Source organism: Choristoneura fumiferana, chromosome 10 (genome assembly GCF_025370935.1).
Source record: "Choristoneura fumiferana chromosome 10, NRCan_CFum_1, whole genome shotgun sequence".
Classification (NCBI taxonomy): domain Eukaryota; kingdom Metazoa; phylum Arthropoda; class Insecta; order Lepidoptera; family Tortricidae; genus Choristoneura; species Choristoneura fumiferana.
Genome location: NC_133481.1, coordinates 8,068,232 through 8,078,786, shown reverse-complemented (window position 1 = coordinate 8,078,786; position 10,555 = coordinate 8,068,232). Strand labels below are relative to the sequence as shown.

Here is a 10,555-nt window from a genome sequence, read left to right as displayed (position 1 = left end):
AGATCATTTATACACCAGTATGGCGGTTCTTCAGGGGTCTAATTACGGAATGACAAAAAAGAAAATGATGGTCATAGTGCTGTACCCGGTTGGCCGTGGTGGCCCAATCGCGTAGCGTTAATCGAAAGTGCGATAAATAGCGAGTTTTGAACGATTTGTTCCACAAAAAACTCGATTTCCGATAGTAGAAAAAAAAAGATGTAGGCGGTAGCGTAATGCATACTTCTCCGGTGTGACTTACAGCCCGCCATACCGACGCGAATACATTCATTAAAAAAAAAACAATTCAACCATTACCAAGCTAAATTTTTGCGCAGCTAATCATCGTCGAGTAGCCATTCACGGAAATCACCTTGCCATACTTTTCCAACGTTCCCAATGGCCGCACATTTTGCTGTTGCCCGCGCGGCCGCGTCTCCGACGTCGTAGAAGTATGAAAAATAGTTTACTTACATCCTATTCTCAGACCTACCGAATATACACAAAAAAACAAACATAAAAATCGGTCAAGACGTTTCGAAGGAGTTTTATTGATATATTATTAGATTAAATAGAAAGGATGACATATCCCTACCTTACCCTACTTCCCATACTAAATTATAAATGCGAAAGTAACTCTGTTCTGTCTGTCTGTCTGTCTGTCTGTTGTTACCCTTTCACTCGAAACCACTGAACGATTTTAATGAAATTTGGTATTTAGGTAGTTTGAACCCCAAGGACCAACATAGGATACCTTTTATTCCGGTAGAGGGCGCCACCGCGCGATAACCTAGATCCGCGCAGACGTAGTCGCGGGCATAAGCTAGTATCTATATATTTGTCAAATATCCCATTACTTTCTGCGATTTTGACGCAGCTCGAATTATGCATCTTTAACGGTATTTTGAGCTCCATTGTTTCCAATCCTTTGTCCTTTATTTTAGGGTAAATCACTTCGATGGTAAATCACGACTGTGTCAAGTGTCATAATCATAAACGATGCAATTACAACAAAGAGTATAAGTACCTATGTAGAATTACAATATTGACAAGTGGATAAGTGGTGGCTCGTCATGTCAGCTGAGCTGAAATACTGCTTGTAGTACTTATACAAATTCAAAAACATTAACACAAATATCTATAAATATCTATATAATATCTAAATATCTTGATCCTAATGATATAAATGTGTATTATTTCAGACTCCCAAATAGGCATCAGTTGAATGAACATCTTAGAAGCCATCAACCAGAGAAGCGTTACGCCTGCGATATGTGCGAATACACTGCCATCTATGCGAACGTCCTGGCTGTATGTAATACATTTTCAAACAGTTCATTGCATTTATTTGTTTATACTATTATACAACCAATACAAATAATACACACATTAATACAATCCAAAACAGGAAGGTAAAGGCAGAGGATAGAGTACTTTGATGAAATAAAGAAGAAAATAGACAATGTGTCGTAAATACCAGAAGGTAAAAAGCACGCAGTAAGAAGAACTGGAGGGAAATGCATCGATAAATACTCGTAAATGTTGATTTATTGATGCTGTAATAAACAAAGTTAGTTTTTCTCTTTTCAGAATCACAAGAAAAGAAGACATAAAAAATTTACTTGCAAAATTTGCGAAAGAAGATTTGCAGATGCTTCAAGACTTAAAAATCACGTGTGTAAGGATAAAAGTAAACTTTGTCCGGTATGCGGCCAGCGTATATTCGATTCCGTACGTACCTTGCTCTATATTTGATTAGCGATGCCTCTGTATTACATCGAAATCAATTATTATTTTTTGTAGCCGACGTAGATTGACTGAAATTAAATAGAAGGCGTCCATTACTCACGTTATGTTATTTTGCACCATTTTAAACCCATTACCCTCTGGTGTTACTCCGTTATCTGTAGATGTTAAATCCCTACCCTACAACATCTCAAATATACCAATAGTATTAAAATAAATACTCGACCAAAACCAGTTTAATACATCAGTGACCAAAACATTGAAAAAATAAAGTTTTAATTTAAAAATAGAAAAAATGTCTTCCACAGTTTACGCGCCATCTAAACTCCCACGAAGACGCTAAGACATTCAAATGTGAGCGATGCCCGGCGTCCTACAAGAACCGATTATCCCTCAAGATTCACATAGACCGACACGACAACAACCCGACACACTCGTGCGATTACTGCGGACGCAAATTCTACGCCAAGTCAACTTTGGTCAAACATCGCCGCGTACACACAGGTGCAACCTTTTTTTGATTCGTTTGCTGCCGCCCAAATCTGGACGGTCTCGAGAAGACCGATACGATAAGGGTGTTTTGAGACTACCGTTTTATACGCGCGTATAAGCTCGTTTTTGAAAGCGCGTGTACGCGCGCACAGGTTGGGTTTTGTTTTTTCGAGGGTTGACACGCATATTTCGCTCGTATATACGCAGAAGAAAATGCTAGTCTGTAACCGCCCTAAGATATCACATCTTCATCTAGAGTTATGTTGTGTTGTGAGTTTGTGTTTTAAGTTGCTACACTTAGTTGCTAGATAAAATATTCACTTCAATGGCTGTTTTATTTTTACACTACGCGTAGATTATTTTTTCACTTCTCATGCTCGCAAAGTTCGTGTTTATGCTAGGCGACATAAAATGACTTTAAGCTTTTTAGTGCATAAAGTAAAATATTCGTCTAAGACCAAGGTGTCTAAAAATAAAAATAAAACTACATAATTTTTTTATCATTTTTGATTTATATAAAAATTAAAATCAATTAAAATCAATCAAAATAAATCAATAAAACTAAAAAATCATAATTATATAGAAATGCATGAAAAAAATATACAAACATTGGAACATAGAACTTCCTCCTTTTTTGAAGTCGGTTAATAAAAGGTACATAGTAAGTGAAAATTGTTTCCACCGTTGCTATTTAATTTACTCGCAATCGAAGTGAAAAGCAGTGTAAAACTCGAGCATTAAACCCATTTTTCCCTCGACGTCACACCCTCGCCGTACCGGCTCGGGTGGCTATATGAACGTCTCGGGTTAAAAGGCTCGTTTTATGCTCTTGTTGTACAATCTACTATTAATGTAAATTATTTTTGCATTTACAGGTGAAAGACCTTACGCATGTGAAAAGTGCGGGAAACGTTTCACCGGTAACAGCAACCTCAGGCTTCATATGAAAACACACGGAATAATGCTAATTACCAAGAAAAATAAGGAGACTGAACAAGCACCGGTGATTTCGGCATTGCCTACGGCTCCTCCCGCTAACCCGACTATGGCTTCTACTACAAAGTGATTAGTTATGTTATGTATGTTACATCTAGTGCTACATTAAATTAGCGATATAGAAGGACTGCCTTTATTGATTTTACGGCACATCGAATGGTGCACTGAATAAATGTGCTTCATTCAAAATTTCAAATTGGTCTAAAAATTAAAGCATTAAAGGTTCAAACTATGTAGCATTAATAAAACCATTTTTGGGCAAGGGATGCTATAAAGAATTTATTTTTTAGTATTTTCGTTTTACCAATAAAACTCCGGGGCCCTTATTTTCTTTTGAGTAGTGTATCTGTCAGTAGTGTGATCATAACAGTACCGTAAAGCTGGGTTTTGCAGCATGCAGTGCCGGTTTTAGTACTTCCAGCGCCCTGGGCGAGATTTCCACACTATTAATATTCTGTGATTTCCACAGCGCACCTAACTTTTGGGAATTTTATAGAAAGTAGGTATAGGCTTCGCTGAATGAGCCAGAAGATAAAAGGGGCGCCTGCCGCCCCTACGGTCGCCCCACTGCGCCCTACGCTAAGAGCCTTTTCACATTATCCGATCCGATATCGGTATCGGATAACGATAGACGACATCCAATAGCCGACACCATGTGCTGCTTTCACATATTTCCGACAAAATCGTTCCGATACGGCCGGCTCAAAATGCCCGCCACGCATCGGGCTCTGCGCAAACAGAGACAATTTAAATACACGCATATCACACATACAAACTTTATCGTCCGACAGCCTACGGGCGTCCGATGGTGCCGTGAACATATCGGTGTCTGCTCCGATATCCGATATCGGGCCGGATAATGTGAAAGACAGGTACATATTTCATACATTTTACTTGCCCCGATATCGGATCGGATAATGTGAAAACGCTCTAACGCCGCTATTGGCAGCATGCGAGAATATTATGGTCTAAACTCTTTTGCCTTTCCTGGGATAAAAATAAATTTAATGTAATTTATGGTTTTTAAAATTAACTTTTATTAATTTCATTGCTATTGTTTTTTAGAAGTTTTTGGCTGAGCGAAAAATGAGGAATCGAATGCAGTTCAATATAATTTCACTATTGAGATAGGTCTGCGTTTTTATTTGATTAGGTATACATATTTATCAAAAACAAACATAATATAAGGGCTACTCCGAAATCCGAAAATCGAAGTTCGTGTCGTTCCGTCTTTCTAACGCTTATACTATTTAATACTAGACTGAGAGGAACGGTACGATGCGTACATCGATTTTCGAATTTCGGAGCAGGCCCTCAGATCGGGGTTGAAAGTTTTTGCAACGTGCGAAGCGTGCGTGTCCATATATATTGCCCTATCTGTGGTTCATTTCGATGACAGCTGGCTGCGGCTGTCACCTGTCACGTCCTTTAGGCTCAAGCCACGCGTAATCCTTGAGTTTTATTTGTTTCATTTATTTGAAACTACATCTCTTTGCGCAAATGGCTGAAACAATGAAACAAACTGTAGCCGGTATACTTAAAAGTATAGAGAGGTAAGGTCTTCTTTTCATTATTAACAAAGTGCTACGTACGAGATGAGTTTTGGTTATGGTTCATACCTTCCTTTCATTGTATTTTAGGTATAATCCGGCTAATCTTCAAACTTTGGAGCGCTATGTTGATATGCAGTCCCGTGATAACACATACGACTTGGAGGCTAACCTTTCGGTGTTGAAACTCTACCAGTTCAACCCAGAGAAGTTCAATGTTGATATCACTTGTCAGATACTCTTGAAAGCGTTGACTAATTTCCCTCACACGGATTTTACGTTGTGCAAGTGTTTGCTGCCCGAATCAGTCGTAAGTAATTTATTGAATCAGGCGTTACTTTGCAGAGGTCCATGTCAATCCATTCCATCCATCCATCCATCATTTCTGTTCATCAGTCTTAAAGTGTTAATATTTGTTTAGTCAATAAAATCGAATTTGGTTGGACTAAAGCAAAGGGGGTCTCAACTACATAGGTTAGGTTATGTTAGAGTGTTAGTTATATATGGGAACCCCTTTGCTATAGGCGGACCGGTTTGAACATGAATACTAAACATCGGCGACTCATGGCATTGAGATAGCATTTTGATGTTTATGAAAGAGTAGTGATGTGACAATGATTTTTCTGTATGAGTTGAGCAAAACAAACCTTATCTTATATATTTGAGAAAATACACTTGGTGTAAGAAAATAATCTTTTGACTTTTGACTGACGTGATGGGTAAAAGAAGCATTCTTCTGTAATGTTGCAGCATATTTTTGCTGATGTTCTCTTTCATTTCAATTTCTTTATTTCATGATAAATTCATGTTTTTATTGTACATATCGCTGCTTGAAAGGAGAAATTGACCAAGCAATATTTTTTTAAGGTAGTGAGTTATTATACATGTTTAGAATCAGTAAATTTTACTGATTCAAAATATACACCTTAAAAAAATGTTGCTTAGTCAATTTCTCCTTTCAAGCGTCAATATCATATCTTGGATTTTTGATATCACTTTTTTACTTATTGATAAACACATTTACCTTTTAGTCGCAGTGTCAGTAATAAAAGTGACTTTTCAATATTAAAAACAATCTTCAAAGACTTTTGTAGTTTTTGTTGGTCTCATCACTAGTGCTACCAAATTGCCACGAGTTGCCGATGTATAATGAACACAATCCAGTACCTATGAACAATTGCTCTCACTTTGCCAACACTTTGGTGGCATAGAAGTTGACTGAGGCATGACTGTCTTTCAAGTCAAGTGCATGTGATTAATCTGTGGGACACTGCATATCACAGTGGCACGTAACTGTAACTGTTCATGGTTTGCCAATTTTTGTCACTAGTTTTGATTTTCCTTTAGCAAAGGGTACTTATTCAAAATTACCTAAAAAAGTTGTTGGTGGGTTAACAAGAGTTCAAATCTATAATATAAAAGTGAACCACCAGAACGGGAAAAAAAAACGAGACAGAGCAGGATGGCGCTCTACAACACCATTTTGACATGTTTCTCCCAAAAAATGCATTATTACTCTGGAATTTTAAAGCAATTCGATTCTTTGACCTTGGGAATCGCAAAAAACTTGAGAAAATATGATATTGGGTGTGTACATTTTGTATATTAAGCAAAATAAAATCACAAGTTCGAACTATGAGCCAAAAACGAGTGATCTATTATCTATGCCAGTGTTGCCATTCAGGGAAAAAGAAATCTATTCATTATCCTGCATTGCAGTCTGTAAAGCTCTTTACCCATTCATTGCCGCACACCAGATTACACTGGGCTTAGAGTCATGAAATTTGGTATGTATAGCTGGATGTCTGAAATAACACATAGGCTACTTTTATTCCAATATTCCCACGGGAGTTTTGGAAATTTTCGGATTTCCCATGGGAATTTTGTAAAATCCTGGAATTTCAATTGTAACTACCAGACCGAATAGTTTACGCGTGCGAAGCCGCGGGTAAACTCTAGTATTAATACAAAAATTGTATTAAATGATATTGTAATGGATAACTCACGTCTTAACCAGTTTAGCTCGCATGTGTGCGTGTTGCGGCAGCCACCGAGTCGCGTGCTCCTGAGAAGAAGGGCTACGAAATAGCCCGAAAGGTGTCGAGCTAAACTCGGTTTAAGACGTGAGTTATCCGTTACAATATCATTTAATATGAGTGTCTCACGGTAGTTTCATGTACAAAAATTGTAATTAACATTTGAAAACTAACATTAAATTTTAATGATGTATCAGGCTAGCAAGAGGCTTAATTTTATTTTTATATATTTCAGACTGAAAATGAGACAATATCTCAAATCAAGTACCTGGCCGACATTTTGGAGCAATGCGACTTCGCCCAATTCTGGAATCGAGTTCACCAGATGCCAGAGCTATGTAACCGTATCAGCGGCTTTCACGACTCCATCAGGAAATTTGTGTGCCATGTTGTTGGCATCACTTTCCAAACCATTGAGAAGGACAACTTGGCAAACTTACTAGGTGGCATTGATGGTAAGTTGTGACAAATAGACTTAGAGCCTACACTACATAGAATCTTGATGCAATGAGATAATTGCTGGTTAAACACAACTAACTATTTATGGCAATATGTAAATGAAAATATATTATCTTCCAGATGTAACATTAAAACACTGGGTCAAGAAATATGGTTGGAGGGATGATGGCAATCTAATCTTCATTGCAAACCAAGATGAGAACATTAAGACTAAGAACATCACTGAAAAAATTGAGTTTGACCACCTTGCCCCACTCATGGCTCTTTTGTAATGTAATGAAGTTCAACAGTTTCATAATAAAGTAAAATTTACTGGCTAAATGTTGTAAGTTTTTTGTTATCTTCCTTTTCTTAGATACTTACCTGCATAGAGTCCTCGAGTTACCCAGTTCATTCTTTACTAGGATACAAATTTAAACATGTTTTATGAAAACCACAAAATTTAATAAAATAATCTCACTGGTTGTGGTCAACTCCAAAAACATGAAGGCTAACCCTAAGTTGTTTACAAAATAAAGCGTAAAAATAATAGATTAGCATTCTGTAAATGGCTTAGCGCATATAAATTAATTTTGGAACCAAGTCTAACAATTACATCTAAAATAAGTATGTACAGACTTAGAATGCAAAATGACTTCAAAAGAAATAATAATCAACAAGTAAAACAATGTGTTAATCCTTTTTCCCGTGGCTGTAGCCATGCTCCTTTCCGCCAGCATGGCCGCCCTTCTTGCCGTGGTCGTGGTGGTGCGCGTGGTGTTCCTCGTGTCCGTGGTGTCCCTTGTGCCCTTTGTGGTCCTCGTCATAGTGTCCCTTGTCGTGCTTCCCTTTCTTGCCGTGATGCTTCTCATGGTGGCCTTTCTCGTGGTGCCCGCCCTTCTTATGGTGTCCGTCCTTCTTATCGTGATGGCCGTGGAAGTCTCCATGCTTGTGGTGATGGCCGCCCTTGTGGAAGTCGTCGTAGAATTTGTGCTCTTTGTGGTATTCGTCCTTGTGGGATTTGTGGTGGAAGCCAGTCGTCTTGGAGCCTTTCTTGTGGCCCTTTTTGTGTCCGAATTTGCCGCCTTTGTGTCCGTGGGCGGCCTCGTGGTGCTCGCCGTGACTGTCGTGTTCGTCGTGGTGCTTCTTCTTGTGTCCGCCGTGCTCGCCGTGGTGGCCCTCGTGGTGGTGCTTGTCGTGGTGGCCGTGCTCGCCCTTATCGTGGTGGTGGTGCGACTTGTAGCCCTTGTCTCCCTTTTCGTCGTGTTCCTTGTGATGGTGCTCCTTGTGTTCGTGTCCGCCGCCGGACTCGTGGTGGCTGTCTTTTGCCTTTTTGTGCTCAGTGCCGGCGACCGCCTGGTCGCGGGACACGCTGCCGGCGCCAGCTAGGTCGCCGGCAATGATCGCTCCAGTCTCGGCGCTTACATTTTGGTCACCTTTCAGTTCACTCACATTCCGTGCCCGTGACGAAGCGATTGCCAAGGCCAACAGCCCAGCCAGTAATGTTATTCTCATCCTCTGTAAAAACCGAACGTTAAATTAAAGCGCCATCGAAGCCGCAGTTATGTAAGCTTCCGAATAACCGTTTAAAAATAAATTGTCTTACCGGTGGCTCAGGCGTGTTTAGGACGACGATTTCTAGCGCCGAGTGTCACAAGAGTTTCCGTACTTTGAATTTATAGATAAGAGCACTTTCATCTGTTGTCGATTACAGATTGATCTTTGGCAATCATACCTATTGCTGTAGGTTTCTGGACGACTGACTCCGGTCGGTGACGACATCGCTCCGTCTCCGTTCGAGCTCAATTGGTTTCGTTACAGAAATATACCCGCCGTGGCCGTGCCATGCGTCACTAACCGCTCTTATTATGATTTATTTAGGGTTCTGTTACAAATATTATTCCTTGGCGCGAAATTGAAACATGGTTTTGGTTAGTAGGTACCTATCGGTTTTCCAGATACCTAACAGGGCTTCTGATGTAGGTTCAAATTCTTTTGGCGAGTGTTGATTGTCGGGATCAAAAATAGCACTTTTTTATAAATTCAACATTACTTTATTTACATTGAGGTATGGTACAAAATAATAACATAAACATAACAAATATCTTAACAGTCTCAGTGCTTGCCATGGTGGAAGCCCCAGTGCTTGTGGTCTTCGTGGCCGCCCTTCTTGCCATGATCGTGGTGACCGTGGTGGTGCTCCTCGTGTCCGTGGTGTCCCTTGTGTCCCTTGTGGTCCTCGTCGTAGTGGTGTTTGTCGTGGTGTCCCTTCTTTCCGTGGTGTTCCTCGTGATGTCCGGAGTGGTGATGGCCGCCCTTCTTGTGGCCGCCGCCCTTCTTCTCGTGGTGTCCGTGGTGGTGGCCGTGCTTGTGGTGCTTGCCTTCCTTGTGGTGGTCGTCGTAGAAGTGGTGGTCCTTGTGGTACTCGTCCTTGTGGTATTTCTTGTGATATCCCTCTGTCTCCTCGCCCTTGTCGTGATGTTTCTTGTGGCCGTGTTTGCCGCCCTTGTGGTGGTGGCCGTGCTCGTGGTGTTTCCCATGGTGGTCGTGCTCGTCCCAGTGCTTCTTGTGTCCGCCGCCGTGCTCCTCGTGGTGACCCTCGTGGTGGTGCTTGCCGTGGTGGCCGTGCTCGCCCTTGTGGTGGTGATGGTGGCCCTTGTGTCCCTTGTGTCCCTTTTCTCCGTGCTCGTGGTGGTGGTGCGCGTGGTGCTCCTTACCACCGCCCTCCTCGTGGTGGTGATCCTTGTGGTGGCTGGCTGCGACCTCTAGGTCGGCTTCCTTCTGGCCGAGCTCGTGGCCCGAACAGATGACCAGCACGCATCCTAATGCGACAAGGGCGGCAAGCGTCCTCATTTTGCTCCTTGTCACAACTATTGTTGAATGATTGGAACCTAGGACTGTACTGATTGTCGGATTGATCGACAGGCATTTATAAGATAAAGTTGTTGGTTGCAGTCGGTGAAACCATCGAGCAAGGACGTCGCTCGCCGCACGCGCTACGCCTAATTACGATTTCTGGTGATTGCGGTTGCGACATAGGCCTAAAAATGTTTTGTAGAGGACGATGCCGAACTGGGTGACACAGATAGGCGTGCTACAGCTCCACCTGCCTCCGAATAACGGGGCCACTTAACACAGAAAGGACCCGGTTATTTCTGACCTATATTTATTTTTCTTAATGATATCATATTTATACATAGACTAGCGTTTACCCGCGGCTTCGCACGCGTAAATCATTAGATACAGCAGTTGAATTGAAATTCCGGGATTTTATTCCCTAAAATGAGATCGTGGTTTTCATTGACGTTAAATTAAAAC

The 10,555-nt window shown here is 41.0% G+C and overlaps 4 protein-coding genes across 7 annotated transcripts; 2 read left to right on the top strand and 2 right to left on the bottom strand.

Annotated features, from left to right (window-relative positions):
* Positions 1 to 709: 709 nt before the first annotated feature.
* LOC141432004 (uncharacterized) lies at positions 710 to 3,337 on the top strand. Of its 3 annotated transcripts, none has more exons than XM_074093351.1 (5): positions 710 to 1,002; positions 1,182 to 1,290; positions 1,570 to 1,710; positions 2,034 to 2,229; positions 3,093 to 3,337. In XM_074093351.1, the coding sequence occupies exons 1-5, from the start codon at positions 938 to 940 to the stop codon at positions 3,281 to 3,283; spliced, it is 702 nt and encodes a 233-aa protein (XP_073949452.1). In that variant the 5' UTR covers positions 710 to 937; the 3' UTR covers positions 3,284 to 3,337. The 3 variants fall into 3 exon arrangements, with proteins under 3 accessions (XP_073949452.1, XP_073949453.1, XP_073949455.1); XM_074093352.1 differs by lacking the exon at positions 710 to 1,002 and adding an exon at positions 1,388 to 1,462; XM_074093354.1 differs by lacking the exons at positions 710 to 1,002; positions 1,182 to 1,290 and adding an exon at positions 1,299 to 1,462.
* Positions 3,338 to 4,627: 1,290 nt separating this feature from the next.
* eIF3k (eukaryotic translation initiation factor 3 subunit k) lies at positions 4,628 to 7,579 on the top strand (the record flags this gene model as incomplete). The annotated part of the gene is given in 4 exon segments (XM_074093350.1): positions 4,628 to 4,766; positions 4,854 to 5,073; positions 7,035 to 7,254; positions 7,379 to 7,579. Coding segments are annotated over 4 exon segments (645 nt in total). The 3' UTR covers positions 7,531 to 7,579.
* Positions 7,580 to 7,686: 107 nt separating this feature from the next.
* On the bottom strand, positions 7,687 to 9,048 carry LOC141432002 (uncharacterized). 2 transcript variants are annotated; one of them, XM_074093348.1, is made up of 2 exons: positions 8,844 to 9,048; positions 7,687 to 8,755 (listed from the first exon to the last, which is right to left on the bottom strand). In XM_074093348.1, the coding sequence occupies exon 2, from the start codon at positions 8,750 to 8,752 to the stop codon at positions 7,931 to 7,933; it is 822 nt and encodes a 273-aa protein (XP_073949449.1). In that variant the 5' UTR covers positions 8,753 to 8,755; positions 8,844 to 9,048; the 3' UTR covers positions 7,687 to 7,930. The 2 variants fall into 2 exon arrangements, with proteins under 2 accessions (XP_073949449.1, XP_073949450.1); XM_074093349.1 differs by having other exon boundaries at positions 8,973 to 9,042.
* A 227-nt stretch (positions 9,049 to 9,275) lies between these two features.
* Positions 9,276 to 10,164, bottom strand: LOC141432001 (uncharacterized). The gene has a single exon (XM_074093347.1). It carries the CDS (start codon positions 10,088 to 10,090, stop codon positions 9,353 to 9,355), a length of 738 nt encoding a protein of 245 aa, XP_073949448.1. The 5' UTR covers positions 10,091 to 10,164; the 3' UTR covers positions 9,276 to 9,352.
* Positions 10,165 to 10,555: the final 391 nt, after the last annotated feature.